The 22,143-nt window shown below is 39.3% G+C and overlaps 2 protein-coding genes across 3 annotated transcripts; one reads left to right on the forward strand and one right to left on the reverse strand.

Annotated features, from left to right (window-relative positions):
* Positions 1–510: 510 nt before the first annotated feature.
* On the forward strand, positions 511–6,316 carry nr2e1 (nuclear receptor subfamily 2, group E, member 1; the record flags this gene model as incomplete). Of its 2 annotated transcripts, none has more annotated exons than XM_079255051.1 (9): positions 511–568; positions 3,039–3,184; positions 3,849–3,936; positions 4,320–4,555; positions 5,043–5,189; positions 5,442–5,538; positions 5,617–5,766; positions 5,881–5,986; positions 6,154–6,316. In XM_079255051.1, the coding sequence occupies 9 exons, from the start codon at positions 511–513 to the stop codon at positions 6,314–6,316; spliced, it is 1,191 nt and encodes a 396-aa protein (XP_079111177.1). The 2 variants fall into 2 exon arrangements, with proteins under 2 accessions (XP_079111177.1, XP_079111178.1); XM_079255052.1 differs by having other exon boundaries at positions 511–535.
* A 1,565-nt stretch (positions 6,317–7,881) lies between these two features.
* On the reverse strand, positions 7,882–21,655 carry snx3 (sorting nexin 3). Its single transcript, XM_079255355.1, has 4 exons — positions 21,473–21,655; positions 11,344–11,439; positions 10,946–11,070; positions 7,882–8,676 (listed from the first exon to the last, which is right to left on the reverse strand). The coding sequence occupies exons 1-4, from the start codon at positions 21,632–21,634 to the stop codon at positions 8,571–8,573; spliced, it is 489 nt and encodes a 162-aa protein (XP_079111481.1). The 5' UTR covers positions 21,635–21,655; the 3' UTR covers positions 7,882–8,570.
* Between the last annotated feature and the right edge of the window lie 488 nt (positions 21,656–22,143).

Raw genomic sequence — 22,143 nt, forward strand, 5'->3', positions numbered from 1 at the left:
CGTGACACTTCTCATAAATATTACCAAGGCTTATTCAGGGGAACTCGCAGCACAAAGTCACATCTCGTCTCGGTTTTAACACGCTTTTACCTGCTACAGTTTGTGAAATTGAGTTTTTCCTTTTCCCTTTGGCTGTAGCTCTCCGGATGCGCTTCTGGCGACGACTTTTATTCCCTCCACACCTCCAACTTCATGCGCCGCCAGTTCCACCCCGAGCTGCTGGAGGGGTGCTGTCTCCGGTGACCGGCTGCTGTTCCGGGGCTTCGGTCCGGCTCTGTGGAGCATCTCTGTGGAGGGTAAAGGCTGCTTCAACGTTTATTCACGCCTTGTAACGTAAGCCTTTTATCGGAGGTTTACTTTCTGTCAAGTTGGGAACTTGGACTTGTTGATCTCGTCGCTGCTGGTGAAAAAGCCGAGAAAAGTATTTTGAAGGCTACTTTCTATCAACAAAGAAGAAGAGAAAGGGGGACATTTTTCATTCTGATTCTTTAATCAGATCAAGGATCCACGATGAGCAAACCCACCGGCTCAACAAGTGGATGCTTGGATATTCTGAATGTTAAATCCAGTAAGTTTCGCTCATCGCTTCTCACTGAAAGTAACGCGTAAAGAGGCCTTTCTCTGAGCTGGAGCTACATCTGATAGCTGATAGTCAACATAAAGTTTTTGTACTTTGAACAAGTGTTATTCTATGTAATACTGATATTAGTTTATTTTCTACTGAAACACACGAGAGCTTGAATTCAGAGTATTAGCTGTCGTTTGTTTCTTATTCAGAGCACTTCCATGAAAAGCGAGCAGATCTCCAGAGAGCAGAGTGCTTCCTAATAAATAAAATATTTAAACCTGCTATGATTTTGAAGAAATACAAAATAAAGAAAATTAAACGCCATAAATATGTTCCAAATATATCTCAAGAGCCACTTGCCTCCCACTTGATGCCACTTGTTGCCTGCAATTTAATTTGCAGTAATGTATTTACACAAGTAAGATTACAATAAACCATTTCTTTCTAAAACATTTGAACTTAAATCTAGTAAGATATTCGTCTTTACTAGTTCCCTTTTCTAAATGAAAATATAAAGACCAATATATATTTATGCTTTAAATTATGCCCCCATAACCTTCCATTATTAGCTACTTGAGGATTCTTTAAGTTGATCTGGAAATTATTATTTCGGTTCATCTAGATTAAGTTCACATTTATGTCATTTGTGTTTTATCACATTATATTAACATCTTTCTCAGAAATTATGTGAATATATCTATGCCCTCACGATTAACTGAAAATCAAGTAGACCCTCATCACAGAGCCAAATAATTTTTTTTTTTGTTTATATGTTTTATCTTTGTGCGTCACATCCTATTTTTTCATGATAAACTGTTGATTCTATTTGTCTCAACAAGTTGTAACTCCAGCTGTTGTATATCCTGTTTTTTTTTAATATGATAATAATAATAGTTACGACAGTTTCTCCATGACAAAGTAGGAAAGTTATATATGAAAATAATAATGATGTACTACTAATAATAAACATTTTCTGTAAAAAAAAAAAAAAAAAAGAGCATATATGTTTAAGAACCTCCGTCTTGGCTGATCAGCGGAAACATTTCGTCCTCTGGGTAAAACTTCATTTCCAGTCCCTTTTAGCAAATTTTTGCCTTGATGGTAATTACGTTAATAGAATATGCCATATATCTTCAAGCAATTACTGCACACAATGGAGATGCACTGCACCCCCACAGCGGGAAGTTAAATACAGTTCCCCCTCTCCCAACAGAATTGTGTGTCGTTTTATTTAATTGACTGCCACCGTTGTCAATATTCAGTTTGTTCGGAGCACATCATGTTGAAAAGTCCTTTCATCTATAAGCTGTAAACCTCGGTTTTAATAACTAAACTTTATTTTTAATACTGCTGTTTTTTATTTCTAAGAAATACGACTAAGCTTTTTTTCGATTTTCATAAATAAAATATCTGGAATTCCCTTTTCCAAATGTATGCATTACGCAGAAATTACTTTAGGAATTAGGAAAACGTTAATAAACCAGTTTTGTAGTCATATATGCATTGTTATAAAAAAAAATTTTTTTTTCCAAGTTACGCGGCGGTGGCCTACAGTTAAATAGCCACGGCCCTTGATTCTGAATAGTCAGCCAATTGAAGTCCTATAACTCTCCCCTGAAGTCATTGTTTTTGCTCCTGAGTTATTCCCATGCTACCCTTTTTGACGGGTCACTGGTGAATCAATGAGCAGGTGGCAAAACGTCAGTGTAATTACATAGACGGCTTTTCCCTCCAGAATGAAAAGGCTCCCTCATATGCATACAAATATAGTTCTTTCTAAGAGATTTGAATACAAAATCTTCACAAAAAAATCACATTTTTTTTCATCTACACCCGGGTCGATTTACATACACTTCATTTGAGTTGGTGAAACGAGTTGGTGCGCATTATTCTCGTGGTGCAGTGTCACTCCCTAATCCTGGGGCCTATAGACCTGTTGGATAAAGCAGCTGTCGAGTCCCATTATGAAGTGGAGTTGGCAGCTTGTCGAGATCCAGGCAGTCAGACGAGGTTCAATGGGGGAAAATCATTAAGTTAACACTTTCCCCTAATGTCTCCATTGTGCGCCCCCAGGCTATTGTCTTAGAGAGTTCAGATATGACGCTTCCCACCGGACTTTATTCTTGAAATGCGCGCCGTGAATTCCCATGGTCACGGTCGGATGAGGCGCCGGGCGTTTTCCAAAATGTAGTTGCATGTGTGGTTACCGGACACAAAATAGATCATTAGTTGAGCAAGTTGTCATGTTTTTTTGTTTGTTTGTTTGTTTGTTTGTTTGTTTTTTATTAACTGTATATCCAAATCAGTTTAAGCTCTTCATCTGACACAGAAGTTAAAGTCACTTCACTTAACTGCAAAACTTAACAAGTAAATAACTCGCACACACTCATCATTTACCATCAGAATGTATTAGCTCATGACTGATTTGAAAGTGAATATGACATTTAATTGGTATCTTGGCCTCTTCCAGGTCGGATTCTGGACATTCCTTGTAAAGTTTGTGGCGACCGCAGTTCAGGTAAACATTATGGCGTTTACGCATGTGACGGCTGCTCGGGGTTTTTCAAGAGGAGCATCCGCAGAAACCGGACCTATGTGTGTAAATCCGGTTCTCAGGTGAGACCCTTTTACTCTTTTTAAAATCCTAATTCATTTAACACTTCTTTTTTCAGGAACTGTTGCAGAAAGTTTTTATTTATGTATTTATTTCACAACTTTGGTTCAAATCCAAGTAAGGAAGATAAGCAGTCACATCTTATAAAAACAGTTTACGTAGTGTCTTAAATTTCTAATATTCAATCTAAAAAAAAACAAACAAAAAAAAAAAACAGCCAGTGCTGTTTTGCATCATCACCTTCCAGCAGCAAATGGTTGGTTTTCCATCCAGCTTTACGCGCGAAACGGTTTTACGCACTCGTCTTTTCCCCCTGTCTTCCTTGATGAGCGTAATTGTGTCATGCCTGGACCATTAAGTGCTGGGCTAAACACCGCTCTGATGTAATATATCAGGTGTAATCCAATCTAATGTGATGACTTGAAAGCGAGGATTTAGGCGGCAGAGGGCGGGATCGAGTACTTATCCTGCGGGATGAGGCCGCGCTGGAGCTGCAGGGGAGCAAATCCATAACTACAAGATAATAGCACGATCCTTTACCTGGAGATTGGCCTCCCGGGAAGATAATAGCAAGATGTCTTCTCTAAGAGAACTTTTAACTCGTTCCAGTAACCTCTTTATCCCCCATCCCCACCTCCCTTTCTCGCTCTGTTTCTTTCTGTGCAGGGTGGTTGTCCCGTTGACAAAACGCACAGGAACCAGTGTCGAGCTTGTCGTTTGAAAAAGTGTCTGGAAGTGAACATGAATAAAGACGGTAAATGGGTTTAATTCAATTATCACGATGACTATAGCAAAGCCATGCTGTGACAGCTGAATTCGAGGAGAGCAACTTGGATTAAAAAGTGTATTAAGGCTGGTAATCAAGGCTCCATAATTACCTTTTTTTTTAAAGCTTGTTTGAATGGGATATTATTTGTACACTGTTGGAGTGCTGATGTTGGTTAATTACAGTCAATTATTTCTTTGTTTCAAGGAAAGCTTTTGCACTTTGAATCCCTAACTTTAGAAACGGTTGAAGTTAAACAAAACTATATCTTTTGCAATCAGTGTTTATATTAAAAAAAAATCGCAATGAGGGAAAGCAAGTGAGTCTCAGAGATCATTCCTTAACTCTGTGCTTTTTGTCCTTCTTCACAGCCGTTCAGCACGAAAGGGGGCCCCGCACGTCCACTATCCGCAAACAGGTTGCCCTTTATTTCCGGGGCCACAAAGAAGTAAACGGCTCCTCGACCCATTTCCCGGGATCCTCACTGCCCGGGCCTCCTTTTTTCACCACCGTCACGCAGCTGGAACCTCACAACCTGGAGATGAGCTCAGTTGCCACCACACCAGAAAGACAGGCCATTGTGGGCCTTGCACAGCCCACACCCAAGGTAGGACATGCAGAGATACATTTCATACTATGAGCCAATTCTTTGAGATTTTTTTCATCATTCACGAGCTGAAAGTTTTAAGTACTGTCGAGTAACAATTTAATTACTTTTACTTAATGTAAATTTGCCAAATAGTTTTTGTCATTCTAGAAAAAATGAATGCTTTTCCAACAGGCCAGCTGACGGTGTGAATATTTGTATTATTCCCTTCCAAAATATTATCATAGGATTACACTTTTTTCCCACAAGGGTTAGAAGTTGGAATTCTTGTCCCGATTTAGCATCCTGTAAGAAGCATAAACCCGCCAATTAGATTTTTCACTGTAAAGCCACCACAAGCAACACTAATGATTATAAAATCAGGTGCTGGGGTTTGGAATTTGACCTTTGTTGTTCTCTCTTCTCAGAACAATTAAACGAAAATGGGAAAAAATGACACATGGTTTATTTTATTTTTGATGCCAATATTTATTTTCAAATGCTGTAGTACCCCCATGAAGTCAGTGGCACGCCCATGTACCTGTACGAGGTGGCGACCGAATCCGTCTGCGAGTCAGCGGCGCGTCTCCTGTTCATGAGCATCAAGTGGGCCAAAAGCGTCCCCGCCTTTGCAACCCTTCCTTTATCTGACCAGGTATACTTTGAAGTGATTAACTGAGGTTTAAGTTTACCTTTTGAAATCCAAATATCTTGCATGGACACATGTGGTGAGGAACTGTTAATGATTTTTACATATTTTGCGCCTGCAGCGCCAATTTAATAATGTAAACTTAAACTTCCTCAAGTTGCAAACACACTGTCCTCTTGTTATTGTCAACATTGCTTCAAATACAGCAGATTATACCACAATGTATGCTGCTTTAACAATGAAACCTCTCTTTCACAGCTGATCCTCTTGGAGGACGCGTGGAGGGAACTGTTTGTTCTGGGAATCGCGCAATGGGCAATTCCGGTGGACTCCGCTACTCTCCTTGCTGTCTCTGGTATGTAGGGCTACACAGCGGAGTTTGAACAGTGCGTCAGCATGGCGTAACTCCCCCCCCCCCCCTGTCCATTTAAAGGAATGAACACTGAAAACACAGAGTCTCAACGAATGAACAAGATCATGTCTGAGATTCAAGCACTTCAAGAGGTGGTCACCAGATTCCGACAGATGCGTCTCGACGCCACAGAGTTCGCCTGTTTGAAATGCATCGTGACATTCAAAGCAGGTATTGCGAGTGTTTTACGCTCATGTGTCACTATAACCACTTAAGTTCACTTGTGCAAGCTGAAGCACGTTGCCCAACATCTGGACATCTTTACGATGTTGTCTCTTTTTACAGTTCCAGCGCAAGGCAACACTGAATTGAGAGGTTTCCGTAACGCCAGCGCAATCGCCGCTCTGCAAGATGAAGCACAGCTCACTCTCAACAGTTACATACACACCAGGTAAGAGGGGGATTAATAGTGACCTAAACCCAGTTTTACGCATGACTTTGCCAACGTACGACAGATGAACCTGCAGTTTAATAGGCAGGGACTTGTTGCAGATGTGATGTACTTCGCCATATTAAACATTAAACCCATCCTGTTTTGACACGTGTTTTGTGTTTCAGGTACCCGACTCAGCCCTGTCGTTTCGGAAAGTTGCTGCTGCTCCTGCCGGCGCTGCGCTCCGTCAGCCCATCCACCATAGAGGAGGTGTTTTTCAAAAAGACCATCGGAAACGTGCCAATCACCAGGCTTCTCTCCGATATGTACAAATCTAGCGATATATGAACTATGGCCAACCATCCATACACGTGGAAAAGACTCGAGCTGACGGGATCATCCACCTGACACTGGCCAAAATGTCAAATCACAGCAGGTGCAGTCGTGGGATGAAATTTTTTTTTTGCTGAGCACACAATCTCATAGGCTGTCCTAGCATAGCCTGCTTTAGGACATTAGGCTCATTTGAAACTGGAGCCCAACCAGATCACCAGTTAGCCCGTTAACAGTAACGCTAGTTAAGGATTAGCATGTACCCAAAATGACTCCGAAAACTGCAGCGTTTAAATGTTGCCGTAAGACTCTTTAAGGACACCTGCCAAGTCCATTTGACACAGAAATGTTGTGTATTACGATGTTTTTAAAGTGTCTGTGAGACCAATGAGCTTGACGACAAAGTCAGTCTTTATTAGCTGTTTTTTTTTTTTTTTTAATCAGTGGGGGAAACCAAAAAATAAAAAAATAAAAAAAAAATAAATAATTGACGCATGCGTCGTTGGGGCGTGCGAGTCGCTGTTCCTCGATCAAGTGCTGAAACCAAACGCACGCGGCAACGATGAAGAGGTATCAGCTATGAAGCATTTTGAGAATGAGAAAGTGACAAAAAAATAAGAGGACATGTTACTTTGCTCTCCTGACTGAAAAACTGCCATTGGTCCGAGGATGTTGTGGGTACTTCAGTCGCTCCTGTCCTGTTTGTGTTGGTGAGTCCAGTTTGAGGCACGGCATTAAAACTGTTTAGGTCGACTTTGTGAAGGTAGACACTAACACTGGATAAAAAAAGAAAAAAGAACAGAAATAATATTCAGCACTTGAATTTTTTTTCTTTGTCTGTGATGTTTTTATCATGTTGTAAATATTTGGCGTTATAACTATTTAGAGTTGTAACCAAGAGAGAGAATAAAGATCCTGAATTTATCTGTTTTCACATTGCCTGAAGTGTAACAGCATCAGGAGCAGTTTCTTCGCCTTTTTATACAACAAACCACTGCAAAAACACTGTTACTTCCCTTCAAATTGCTATTGTACCGTTTCTTAAGATTCCCTTTATAAAACATGGAAAACAACCAATACAGGTTATATACATATATAATCAATCTCTTGTGGGTTGTTACAAAATAATTAAGCTACTATGACAAGGTGTGATGTTACAGCGTTATGAATCACTGTAAGTCCTATTACCTCATACACTTTTGGAAATATAAAGTTACTGTAAAAATGCAAGTTTTAACACAATGCCAAATCCCGTGTTAGATAATGTACATTTTATAAATGATCCATTAAACAAGCAGAATCCTTCAGTAATGGTATATTATACATTTACATGCATTTTATAAGCATGGGCTCAGCACCTGTATAAGACTTTCCTTAGAGCTGCTGGCCTGTTTTTTAAGCTCTTTAAATCTTTCTATATCCCCTAATTGTCTTTGTAATGTAGATGGTAGAATAATGAATGCAAAAAAATTAATTAAGATGTATGGGTTGTGGCAGCATGCAACGCCTCACTGACTGTCCGATATGGGTTGCAGAATGGGGAGAGCAGTCCAAAACCAACAAATGCACCTATACATGGAGACATTTCACTTGTTTTATTGGAAAATCTTCAAAATAAACAAAAATGGCACAGCAGTATACAAATCTCAAAATGCATATAGCCAGTAGAAATACTGCAGTTCCCCCCGTGTAAATTGCTTGCTATAGAAAACATTGTGATAACTGGGCAGGTGCTGGTCGAGATACTCACACATGCTTCCTTTTTAAGACAATAACAGTGTGGATTTAAAGTGAAGGCCCATCAAATGTGAGAGTTTAGTTGCTGTTTATGGTGAGCAACATGCCCGTGCTGGATGGGAAACACTGTGGGTCATTACAAGAGCTTTGCAGACATAAAAGGCTCATTCAATATTACTTTATAAATGAATATATTTAGGAGATAGCTAAATGATAAATACATAATATATCCATGTTAGTGGCATTTTCAGACATAAAGAGAAATAATGATAAATTACTTTCAACCACAGCTGTGTGAAGAACATTCCTGACTCTAATTAGAAGGTGAAAAACATCAATCAGGGTAACTAATTTAACTAAAAGAGACATATATATATAATTTCAGAAGGGAGCGAGAAGGAAGAAATTGTCACCGAAAAGTTTTATTGTTTTGAGAGAAACCTGGAACTGTGAGGAGAGCTTTGGGTTTTCCGGTCAAGCAAGACTCAGCACGGCCGAGCCAGACCAGGCCAAGCGGAGCCATCCTGTCTTTTCAGGCTTGTCTGACTTTGGATGGGGTGTAGTTCTTGTCCACAGACTCCTCTTGTAGAAACATGTGCAGGCAACGTTCGTTCTGAGCTAGAGGATGGCCGGCCACTCTGAAACACACAAGAGCAAGCGGTAGGACTGACAGTCAGAGCAGCAGGCAGGAAGTGATGGCAAACTTCTGAACACAAAAACACATGACATACAGATAAGGTGACAGCTCAGCGAGGGGCCTTCAGGGGAAAAAAATCTGCACATATTGACTGATATAAATTTTATGGATGTAGTATGTTACAGAAAAAAAATGGACAACATATTAAAGCTTCTAGCAATGTAATACACAAACTAGCATGAATACAGTGGCACACTATAGTCTGCTCAGCAGTAGTGTGTACTGTGCTGGGGCATCAGAAGAGGTGTGACAAGTCATAATTCCACCACTAATGAACTAAACTTGTTTGTTTTTATGCTTTGAAAAGAAAGTTTCCACATTTGTATGTAGGCTACGGCTAAAAGTAAAGCGGATAAATTTGTGGCCCTGTAAGGTCAGCTGACTGATACCTCAGTCGTTTGTAAAACAGCTGTACTGACTGTTTTGGGTACGTCAGGATTTCCCAGGTTCCCGATGTAATGACATTAAAGACTCAAAACCCGCTTAGGATTAGTATGGGGTACGAATATGGGACACTTCTTTATCGCCATGGTTACACAGTGTGTGTTATAACCAGAAAACAAATCAGGTTCTTCTTTGGGTTTCTGTATGTGAAATTTGCTCCAACAGATTTGTATCTTTCTATGATTAATTTAAAAAATCCTTCTTTAATATCATCTTTACAAGCAGGCCTGTCACTGTTATTATATAGTCACCACAATCATTTTGGGGTCACTAGCACCAATTAGATGAATCATACCAAATTTCACTTCAATTCTAATATAAACCCACCTTTACTTATTTACTTAGTTTTTTTTTTTGTCTTTACTTCTAATATTTAAATTATTGCCTGTCAATATAATTAATTTAGAGCCTTATGAAATTGAGTAATAAGCAGTCAAAGGTCATAATAACATTAATTTTCATTTTTTGAGGAAAGCACTGAGTTTGGGACCATGCCTTCCTCTGTTAAAGCCACTTTGACATTAGTTCTTCCTGAACGTCCCTTCAGATGACGCACAGAGGCTTAACGAGAATCAACCAGCACACCTGAGACCCTAAAACATCCCATTCTTTCAAAGCTATGCCACTCAAAAAAGATCAACACAACAGCCGAGCATACATGTAAGCATCTTAACCTCTGATAGGAAATATTTCAAGGCAAATTAAACAGCACATGAATGATTCACAGGTCAAATACCAGCGAAATCACTGGAAAGATCAAGCCTGCCCTCCAATAAATCCTGCTTAATAGGCTTGGAAATGTTGGCATGGAGGACAAAAACAGCAAAAGTATGTTTAAAATGTACCTATTTCACACAGTACATTCCTTTCTTTTACCTGAAAAACAAGTTATATCTGAGTAACATAAGTGAAAACTGATCACTCTTCTGCCTCTTGTTTCAAAGCAACTAAAATGTTTATCACTCAAAGAATTACTCTTCACAATGCCCTCAATCACGACTGAACAATGCTCGTAGCTGCATTGACAAATATTAAGTCTGAACAATAATATGATCAACAGCAGCGTTTTATTCACAGGAAGAAAAGGCGGGAGATCTTAATTACCAACTCATCCTCATTCTCTTAAAACATAAAAAAAAACCCACACATATTTATGGATTTTAATCTTCTCAACTGTCTTCACACGCTTAATATTCCAATGGAAACATTGATGCATTTGCACATGAAACAAAGATAATGGCCAAGTCTGCAATCAAAGCAGATTATTACAATCACATTGTAACTTTTATTGTTCAACAGCTGAAAACGAGGACATGCTGGATCAAAAATAAGCAGAGGTGCACACACCATCCCATGCAACCACACACTGTAATTTCAGCTGCAATTAACATAAATTACACATCAACAACAAAACAAATGTGAGAAAAAAAAAAAGATGTTGTGGGGGTGCACACTTAAGTCCTCCTCAGTTATTCTTGTTTTTTGCCAGGTAATTATGAAACAGAACTAAGGAGGAGAGTGAGGAAAAGACCTCCCTGTCTCTTAGGTGTCAGTTTGTTAACAATAAGAAGAGAAGTGAAAAAGTTGAACGTACTCATCGCATAAAGTGTTTTATTGTTCTCCAAAGTTAAAATAACACCTCACATAGACACAGGCTGCAATAGACTGCAGCTGCAGAGACCAACTTGAAAAGAATAAATTGTTTTCACCCCGTGGCAGGGTAATGGAAGAACGGAGAAAGACGGCAGAAATGTGGACAGGCTTACTTGTTGAGAAACTGCTCCAGACCCTGCCTCCGTTCTTCGATGAAAGAGTCATCAAATATGCCATCATCTCCTCTAAATGGAAGCTGCCGGAAAAGTGCTTTTCCAGGGAGGGGCGGAACAACCACCTGTAAGACAGAGCGCCCGCAGAAAAACAAAGAGCAGACGTTACACAAGCATAAATCATTTATTGAAGAACATCTCACCGCTCATGATGAAACAGTACTAGAACATTTTGCATGTCATTTCTCAGGCAATGAGAAGTGTTAAAGTAATTTTTCAACAACCCACAAAAGGTCAGAATCTTTTGCGACACCTTTCTCTCAGCTTCCACAACATTACACATGTGGTCAGTGTTCTGCACTGATTTAACAAGCTGAGTAGTCACCGCCATGGCTCACCTTGCTTTCTCTCTCCAGCTCTGCTCTGAGCCACTCAAAGTCACTGTATCGCCTCCGTACACAAGACTCCTTCAGCTTGAAGATGGGCAGGTTAGTCTGGGGACACACAGGCAGCAAAAACATTGCAGTTATCAGTTAAAAGAGCTATTGATCAACAGGTAGCATCCTTAAACCCTTGATAATGTTTTTCACATGGAGAAATCATTTTGCAAGAAATTACTGAGCTATTCTTGGTAAACACAAAGAAAAAAAACATGTTTGAAGAATGGGTTGAAGTGAATCTGACAAAGTTGAGTGTAATAGAATATATCATCCCATATTTAGTAAATACTTTTAAAAGCAGTTATATAAATGGACAAACCTTTACTCATTTAGACATGCACTGTAGTACTTTACTGTGGAGCAGTAAGACAGAACAGTAAAAGTTCAGAAGACAAATACAATGTACCAAATATAGGTCTAAATGTAACTTTTGTCTATGCAAGGAAAACAGATATTTCTTGTCTTTGCAGCTCAGACAACCAGCATCTACTCTGAGTAGCTTTCAATAAAAAAAAATTTTTATTATTATAAATCCTTGAAGGATACAATGGCCATGATTTTGAACCATTTTATTCTAACCAGCTATCTGATTCATTGAGCCCTTTAACAGCATCTTTATAGGATTTTTCATGTTAAAAAAAAAGTATATTAGCATTTCTGTTGTTAATGTTGAAAAAAACGGCCTAAACAAAAAGTAAACAAAATAAAATAAAATAAAAAAATAAAAACGCTAATGAAATGGAAAATTTTTTTTTTTTTTTTTTTTTAAAGTGCCCCAAAATTGATCTTCACTGACTTCAAACCATACTGCTAGCTGACCTTTTTGACAAAATTGTATAGATACCGGAAAACTATGATAGTGTTGACCTGCAAAAGCAGTAAGAGATTTTGGTGTATTACTTGGAGCTTAACCATGGCTGACTTGACAAAAAAGGGAAAAAACTAGGAGGTAAAATAAAGAAAGACTACTTCTACTTGAACCAAAACTCAACAACCAAATTTAAACTGGTCCAGCACAAAAAAACAGTATTTTGCTCACCAAGGTCAACCTCACTCAGAATCTGCCATTTTTCTGTGTGTTGATGTATGTCAGCACACACATGTGTATAAATCAAAGTTGCTGTTGACAGGCACTTGAAGGTGAATTTTGAATTTAAAGATGGAGATGCTGCGACATTGACAGGAATACTGAATCATACAGCGCATTTCGGCACAATGCCAAATCTCTTCACCAGTCCTGACAGTACATGGCCATCCCATGACAATGTACAAAACAAGGAGGGAGTGAATGAGCATTTCATGGGCAGGCTACATTCACAGAAGGTCAGAATTCAGGCAAGAAGAAATTTACAAAAGCAAAGCAATTGAGCAAGCAGGAGCAACATGAATACACCGCAAGCAGCGGACTGATCGATGAGCGGATGACTGTGACTGTGTGTAGCAAAAGAGATGGAGAGTTAACTAGAAGGCCGAGTAAATGGCTGAACAAAAGAGGAAGGGCGGGGGGGGGGGGGGGGGGGGGGGTGTATGTGGTCATAAAGGAGGAACAAGAGGAGTGAAGAGTGGTTGGGAGCTTCATCTGCTCTGTGCAAAACTAATTCAAGAGGAGGGAGAGGAGGAGTGGTCTTTTCCCTCTCATGGTTTCTCCTTTTCAGTCTTCTGCCTCTTTATTTCCCTTGATCTGCAAAATAAGTCAGATTTTCTGTCCTTGAAACTCCTCTTACGGCGATCCAGTGAGGAAGATGGAGGATTTGTTTTCCTCTTCCTTTCCTCCGTCCTTTCTTCAGACTTTAACAAATGTAGTGGAAAACAGCAACTGTTCAAGGATATATGGTCAAATACAATGTTTTACCAATATTTGTCAAGTTTTCCCATGTTAATGCTACAACTTTTTTTCAGTTATCCCAAATTACTACCAAATATTGCAAATGAAGACTTTTGGACTAGATGTAGACTTATACTCTTCAGTTTGTTGCATTGTTACTTACATTTTCTTGTATGTAAATGTTTCCTTGTGTGTAATGCAACCTGATTTCAAAATATGTTACGTTTCTTACTCAAACAATTAATCAATTTTGCCAGATATTTAACATTAACTGACAGGGCAGTCAGTGTCGCCATGTTGCAGTTTTTTCATCAATAGGAGTCTTGCAGATATTTTTCTAAACAAACTTTTGCACCATGTTGTTTCTGTGACCTTTGCTTTGCCTGTATACAGTAGAAACACAGGCATGAACCAGGCTCTACAGAATAAAGTTCAGCTGTACTTTCATAATGGCATCATTTATACTTCTGTGCATTTAGTAAAATTGTACAAACAGACTAAAAGGTAAGCAGTTTTTCATTATCTTCCTGACAGATATATTCACAGAAGTATCAGTCTGTCGGTCTGAGCCCTCCAGATTCTTTTTTTTTTTTTTTAACAAACAGACAAATGTGTAGTTATTAAAAAATGTAACAACACATAGCCTTCAGAAATGACACCGCGTGTTGCGTGAAAGCTAGTTGGCCTAAACGTAGCTCAACTAATGAAAAAACGAGATTTCAGAACAAAGAGATTCAAGCTCCGACTATGATAAATTGCAAAGTTTTATAAATGAAAAGGAGGGATAGCAGCTTCACCAGACAATCTCTATTATGTAACACAGAAACGTTTCCATTGCATTGTGAGGCAAAACTAAAGCCAACAGCACAACCAGAGCACTGTGCATTAATATGAAACTATGTATTCTGCCACAGTCTTGAAGTAGCAGTAAGATACTTTCTAACCTTAAAACTCTGTTTCTGACTTGTTTTGATGGAACACTGACATTCATTTTGTATATTCCTGAAGCCGTTGTTGCTCAGCAGCCTCCTGAGGCTGAGAAGTCACATCTCAAAACTTCTGATTATGGGGCGCATCCCACTTTGCATCCCACACGGTTACGAGTTGTTTAATCCGCTTTTACCATGGTCCCACATATTAAATATTTAATTTGTATTTTTTTTTGTACAACATTTGCTGAAGTAAAGGAAATATTTCATGTTGGCCACGATGTATGTTTTATGCCAAACAACCGCTGTCAGGCTATCGCGCGTTTCTCTCAGCTGATTAACACGTTGCTAAGGTAACGCCCTGTAACGGAGGGATATTATAGGGATTTAACTCGCCGAACTACATGTGTGTTTAGACAAAAACTGCCAGTTCTCACTGACAATGGTATAAACTATGTTGTAGTGAACTTTCAAAACCTACTGCAGTTATTCTACAATGACCTGCAGCCGGTGCCGACTGAGACTGGCCGCCTGGGAGTGCTTTAGGACGGGATGGGCCACGGCTGCCCATCCGTTACAGTAACTGCAGAACAATATTTGCCTTCAAGTCAGTCGCCAAAACACCAGAAAAGTCTCTAATATGTCCAGTAAAAGTTGCCAGATTTGTCGCTTTTAACAATAAAAGTCGCCAGATTTAGCGAGAAAGTAACCAAGTTGGCAACGGTGTCTGAATGAAACCAAAGCGGCTGTGGGAGGAGTTTACAGCACAGCGCTGCAATGCCAGTGACGCTCGATCAGCAGCTGAAGACGGCAGGAGAGGAAACTGCAAAGAGAAAAATTAATCGCACCCTTTTATTTTCATGATCGTTGAAAACCCAGATCGTAATTGAGATAAAAATCCGATTAATCGCCCAGCCCTAATATATTGCTGTTTGTGATTTGTTGTTTTGCTTGTTTATGGCATTTATCATGGTCACTGTATCGTGAGTAAGTGTTTCATCTAAATGAAATCAATGAATTTATGTAATCTCAGCGTTTCAACAGTATGTCACATGTGCAAATACTTGTGCACAGATCTTTTGAATGAAGGTTAATAACCTGGCGGCCCACCAGTCTTTCAGTTTAAAATCTATGCAAGTCTTTGAACAACAGATGTCAGCAAATGCCTTGTGACCTCCTTGGTAAAAGTTTTTTTTTTCTTTAGTGCTGCCTGATAAGATCCTGTTAAGTGAGTTTAGATGCATTTGATTGAATGAGTACAAACAGAATGCTCCTGTGCTTCAGCATTCAAAGCATTTAGCATTTAAACAGCCATAAAGGGCAGTGTTTGAGTAACATTAGCTGCAGATCCTCTACTTGTCATAAAGGCCACATTAACAAATTAGGTGGTATGCTTTGGATCATGAACTTTTTCATTTTCTGGATGTATGCCATTTTCGTTTTCTGTGTGTAAAACTAGTTAGCCAAACCTTTCCACAAGCAACTTTCATTTCGGAGAGGCAAACAGGGACTCTATTCTTGTTTTGTTGCCATCTGATCACACTTCCTCTGAGAGCAAACTAACACTCTTGGCCAGATTTGAAGTGTGCACCTGGTTAAATGCAATATAATGCAAATCTGACCTAAGAATTGTTGAACAGGGCTTTGTGTTTAATATCTTTTGTGAATGGACTTATTAAAAATATTTTTAATTTTAAAAATTCCAATCATATTACTATGTACCGAATGACCTGCACAAGATTTCCATCAGTTCATAGGCAGCTATTGTTTTATTTCACATTTAAATGATCAAGGCAGAGAAACCAGTGAACAATATCTACTTTTTCAATTTGATGCAAACTGTACGTGCAAATTAAAAAGGGTTCAAAACTATCAAAACAAGACCACACTGGTGTGAATTAACATAAAAGCAGGTGAAATAACCAGGTTATGGTGAGAGTCGCATTAATATGAGCATTTTCTGAAGATGAATAAATGCTCTGCCACTCCCTCTTTTCTACAGAAGTTTTTTATCAGTCACCAAACCTGAAACAATTTCCCGCTTACTTCAAGTTCTCTCCAGGTGAAGCCGTCTGCAAACCCCACACTCCTCTTTCTCAGGTCACAGGAGAAGTGGATTATCTTAGCTTTATCGCCTCAATGCTCTAGCATTAACTCTACTCTCCTCTCACCGTAGTCTGTCCCTGCTGCGTCATGTTACCGCACAGCATGGAGTGCCACAAAGTTAATCCCCTCCACAACAGATCACAGTTACAGGTAATCTGCCACCGCCGTGACTCTAATCCCATCATGTGCACACAAAACACTTTGCCATGCATGAGCACACACTGACATACGTGAAGTATGCATCCACAGGTGTTAATTACAAGATCTGACCATTCACATAGTTGATTATGTAAATATGACAGTTCAAATCACTACATCTTGTTTGTACACACAGTCGCACCCAAATTGCTCATCTCAAGACAACAAAGCTAACGGTGAGAGTGAAAGTTAGGAAAGTCACCTGGCCTTTCAATGCCCTCATCTTTTCCAAACCTGTGATTAAGAGATCGGCGTTGCAGGACAAGGGGAGGAACGAAAACGACAAAGCTGAAAAATGAGAGCTTCAACTCACACAAACACATAAAAAAGAGGCGGTGCGTGAGAGTGCTACAAGTCAAAGATCAGGTTTCCCCGGCCTCTGTTCTCTTCATGGCTGGTTAAAGGTTGGGGCGCGGGTGTCTCAACTTACTGGCCCCTATCGTGATTGGAACACGGGCCCATCCCACATCCAGTCAGGTCTTAGCATTTCATTAACTGCGCAAAAGAGCACACTTTGCCTCTCTTGTGTCCAAATGGATGGCAAAAAAGTGGAAGATAAGATCAAATAAAATGTTAAAATAAGGCAAAAGTGCAAAATTTCCAAATTGTAAGAACAGCGACAAAATACAGACATGAAGTATTAATGGTTACATCAAGAGTAAAATTGAAAGAGAAAAATATTCTGAAAAAAAGAGCATAAAGCTAGATGTATCTCCATCAAAGTAGATCCCCGAGCTTCACTTTCAATTATAGGTGTACAAGGTGAAATCTACGCTCCATAGGAAAAGCATGTGATTCACAATGTGTGGGACACAATACCATGGGCTCATTGAAAATGGGTTGAAAAGAGACAGAACCCTTAAAAAACAGCGAGACACAGAAAGAGGGAGAGATGGGACAAAGATCACTCATCTCCAGAGAGAATAGTTCAAGGCCACCATGCATTAGCTTTTAGCAGGATGGAATAAGTCAAGTTTGAGAGTGTGCATCCTAAACCTCCCCCATGCCCCCTTCGCACCCCTCCCATATATTCCCCTTTTGGAATAATAGCATTAAAAATGGTAACATAATATCATCTCATTGCATCATATTCCAAAATGGGGGGGAAAAAAGGCCGGGAACAAAAGGGTTGGGGCTATGGGTCTTTCGCTTTCGTCTCTCAATGTACTCTCTCGCTCGTTCTCTCGCTTGCCGGCCCCTGTGGCCTGACAGCCTACCCTCTCTCCGACTCGCCTAGCTGGCAAAAAGCTGCTTTGTTGCCATAGTATCAACTCCCACTTTTGATACTGTCATTTCAAGTAGGATATGGTAGCCTTGATACAATATGTTCCCCATTTCCATTAAAATAGTTGTCGAAGAGGATGCTGTAGACTTTGGATTACACTTGACTGTGCCTGACAAGCCCCCCCACCCCCCCCACCCCCTTCCACACACACACACACACACACTCCCCATCTCTCCCTATTTTATTAATGACCAAAGCCCCCACCCCAGTACCCAAATGGAAAAGAGAAAGAGAGAGAAGCTATGGGAGAAGAGAAGAGGAGGGGTAGAAGACTGAGTGAGAGACAGAGCTATAAGAGCCCTTTTATGTACTCTTATCCATAAACAAAGTGAGATCCCAAAGTTCGCTCCTCTGAATGTACTGCCTGGATGAGATGGGAACCAACGAAAAACAAGAAATTTTGATAATACCCATCACCCCTTCCTCCTCTTACACACCCACAGCCCAGCTCCAATCCCGTTTGCTGAGAGTCTAAACAAATAAGTCTGTGCAGTTTGAGGGAGCCCACTAAAACAGCAAAAAAAAATAAAAAATAAAAATATAAGGAAGAACTTAATAACTCTTCGCATTTAGAAAATATAAATATGTGCAAATATATATATATATATATATATATATATATATATATACACACACACACACACACACACACACACACACACACACACACACACACACACACACACACACACACACACACACACACACACACACACACACACACATATATTTATATAAAACTATCTGTTTCCTATGGTCTACAAGCCATTTCAAAAGGGGCACTCCAAATGTAAGCCTAAGAACAGAAATTCATGATTTCAATATAATCTCAAGATATTACTAAACTGCTCAGGCAAAATTACAAAGCCATCAACTTGTTACTGATTTAGATTGATCACATGAATTTAAAACACCAGCTGGAGGCAGGCTTGTCATATAACAGTGCAACAAGTAGTTGATGTAAGCAAGTGTGTCATCACATGATATTCCAATCCAAATATAATTTGTTCCACCACCAACATTGATGGGTCATAAGCAAAGAGAATAAGGTGACATTTATTAAACCAGATTCAGTACAAATTTTCCAACTGGATAATAATAATAAGAATAAACCATTACTTTGAGGTTTACATAAGGCAAAAACCATCAATTCAGCCTATTTGGTTATCACACTGACAACAGCAACCACACCATGAACTAGGCAACTGATTGCACACAGCTAGGAGTGAAATGGGATAAGTGGGCGATGAGATGAAGGCTGGTGAAGAGGTGGCTTTCTGCCCTCCCATGGGTGGGGGTAGAGGGTGAGGATGGAAGGGGGGAGAATCTAAATGCTTCAACCCCCCCTCCCACACCCTGGCCTGTTTCATTCTTCTCTCTTCTCAATGAAGGGATTAAGCAGAGTCTCTCAGTGCGGCCACAAGGGCTCTCTCGATTTTGGGGTGGATAGCAGGACAGCAGTGAGAACAGGACAAAAGGTTATTAGAAGAAACTGTATAGAATAGAGGATGAAATTAAGGTAGTCTGGAAAATCATAAGGAAAATGGGGCAAGATTTAAAAAAAACAAAAAAAAAAACAAAGCAAACACTATGCATTCCAGGCCGAGGCATCGTGGCTTACACTCTTAAAATGCTGGTGATGAAGTAAAATGCTTCCAATAAGACCAAAAGAAAGGAGAAGGAGAGAAGCAAAGCTAAGTTGACACCACCTTTTTTGAGAAGTGAGGGATGCGCCGCTTCTTCTGTGGTCTTATGCAAAGCAGGGTCACACAGGGCTATGAGGTACACAATAATGCTGATTACACGCGTATGCTAATTATTACACGCTAATCAAGTACAGTAGCCTTATATTCAACTCTAATGTCTGGAGACGGCTTCTATCCCTTCAACTAATTTCTTTAAGGAAGTGGGAAACTATAAAATACTCAGGGCTGGTAACCAATCAAAATACTCCAGGGCAACTAACTACAGGGGTGTGACTCAACACAAACGACAAACTAGAAGTAAAAGACAAGGGAATCAGACAAGCATGGTGACTGCCTAACAGTTCTAGACCATCAACACAGAAAATATTTCTGCAATGGTTACATTACAAACAAAACTATGCGTTGTGACAGATATGATTAAAGAAATATCCTTCAAAAGAGACAATTTATGATAACAAGTTCAATAGAATCTTTATGGGACAGTGAGATTTGGAAAAACGATCTAAAAATAACAAAAGTTCAGATCAGTTTATTAATTTATCTTTTCAATAACTTTGTTTGATCATTTAACAATATGCATTGTACTGCATGGTGGTCTATTTAAAAGTTGTCCAGAATTGTTTGCAGCTAATTTTGCTTCGACTATAAGCCTGTGTGATCATTTTGGGACAGTCTAATCACTACGTAGTGGTAAGCCATTGTCAAAATTATGCACAAAATTAGCAAAGAGATAACAAAAAAACTCTTGTTTCACATTTAAAAACCAGCAGTGTTGCAAATGGATGACAGAAACCTTTCTGCAAGTTAGTCAATGGAGGAAGAGGAAGGAAGTGTATTGTAGGGGGTAGGCAGGCAAAACTGGATGCTGCATCCCGTTTACAGATCCCCAAAAGCTTACATTGACAAATTATGATTCCCTTTAGTCCAACATTAAAACACTATGGAGCAATGAGGCACTATTACTATAGAAAATCACAGATCACTAGATATATAGTTAAAATACAAACTTAGATTACTTCTATTGTGATTTTTATTACATATTTTCAAAACTTTCTTTTTCTTTCTCTGGAGACTTGTTTACACAGGAAAGAGATAGCACAAAATGAGTGATGAGTTATGAAAACAATAAAAGATATATCACTTTTGTAACCTCAATATTATGGTTAGAAGTTGACATCCAGCTAAATCTTTTCCCTCTTTGGTGACAACACCTGATAGTTACTTTTTTATCCGATGATTACATAACTTCTTTACTCTTCAAGCTTTTTAAAAATGCATCAAGGCGCTTCTGTACTCAGAAACTCTTAGTACGATTGTATGATGATTCTGTTGTTGTAAAAAGATTAGCTTTTAATCATACAGGCGAACTGTCCCGTCAGGTTGTCATTTGGTGAGACTAATGAAGTTATCTCAAATTTGCAGTCGGACAATGGGGTGTGGCTGGAGCTCCACTCCAAACAGCGTAGGAAGTCGCAAACTTTTTGAAAATGTTATTCAATTATACTTTATGAAGCACATACACAAGTTATATAAGTGTAAGATATTTGTGGATACGGTTCTTGTTTGAATTGGCTGAATTATTGCAGCGCTGCAATACCGGAAAAAGCAAATACAAACAGATTCACTTCCTTTCCAGAGCGACAGCAACAGGCATGTTGTAGTAAAAGCCAACACTCTTATCACTATTGTCAATCACTTTCTATTATATATTTATTTACATCTAGAAACAGTTAGACGAAAATAAAAAGAACATTTCCATGAACTATTTAGTATAATGTAATATCTGATGATTAACTGCAGTTAGCTACAAAATGTAGCTAACAAGCGCTCGCTAACTCGCTTTTCAGAAACCATTACACTACTAACATTTCATTCATATAATCACTTATCTCTTCTATAACTATGTGTGCGACTCGGTGTCGGTGCCAATACTGATGTCAGGACGTTATAACTTTCTTTTACCGATAAAATGTAGATTAGCGAGATTAAAAAGCTAGCTACAAGCTAACGTCATTAGCACTTGTTTCTGCAGGCTCACCTTCAGTCTGACTTCATACGTCGTATATCTGCCCCTGCCAACCCCGATGGTTTCAGGGTTGCTCACATCAATCTCTAGAAAATTACTCGGAGGTCCATACGCGTCATTTAAGTTTTGAGGCTTCGTGAAGAGCCTTCTGGTATCGGCTATGGCATCAGCCATTTCTCCCTGTAGCGGCTACGGATAGTGTCAAGTCGGCGAGAATTTCAATGTGTACTTTCTGTTTATACCCTTCAAAATAAAACAGTTTTCAAAATGGTCGCGTCCTTATCATGAACTATTTTGTTAAACAGATAAGCAATTATGCTAGCACTTAAAGAAAATACCCTTATTAATGTATGTAGTCATTTATAATGTTGCATTTTCTTTTGTTTTTAAATCTGAACATTTTGACAACGACATTGACGCTAAAAGGATGCGACAGAGTTTCCGGAAATGTTGTGTTTCTAACTACAGCTTCACTTCCGATCAGCTGAGGTTCAGCTGACAAGGTTCGGCCACCTACAACTCGATTTGTTTACAATTGATCTGTGGGTGTCATTGAACATCAAGCAGCTGATGCGAATATATCTGTTTTATTTCTATAAAATGGATCATTCAGAGTCCCTTTCATTCAGAGTTTAAAGCAACAACAGTAGATAAAAACGGCATTATCGCGTTTCCTGCAACGA

This window comes from Telmatherina bonti (assembly GCF_933228915.1).
Source record: "Telmatherina bonti genome assembly, chromosome: 16".
Taxonomy (NCBI): domain Eukaryota; kingdom Metazoa; phylum Chordata; class Actinopteri; order Atheriniformes; family Telmatherinidae; genus Telmatherina; species Telmatherina bonti.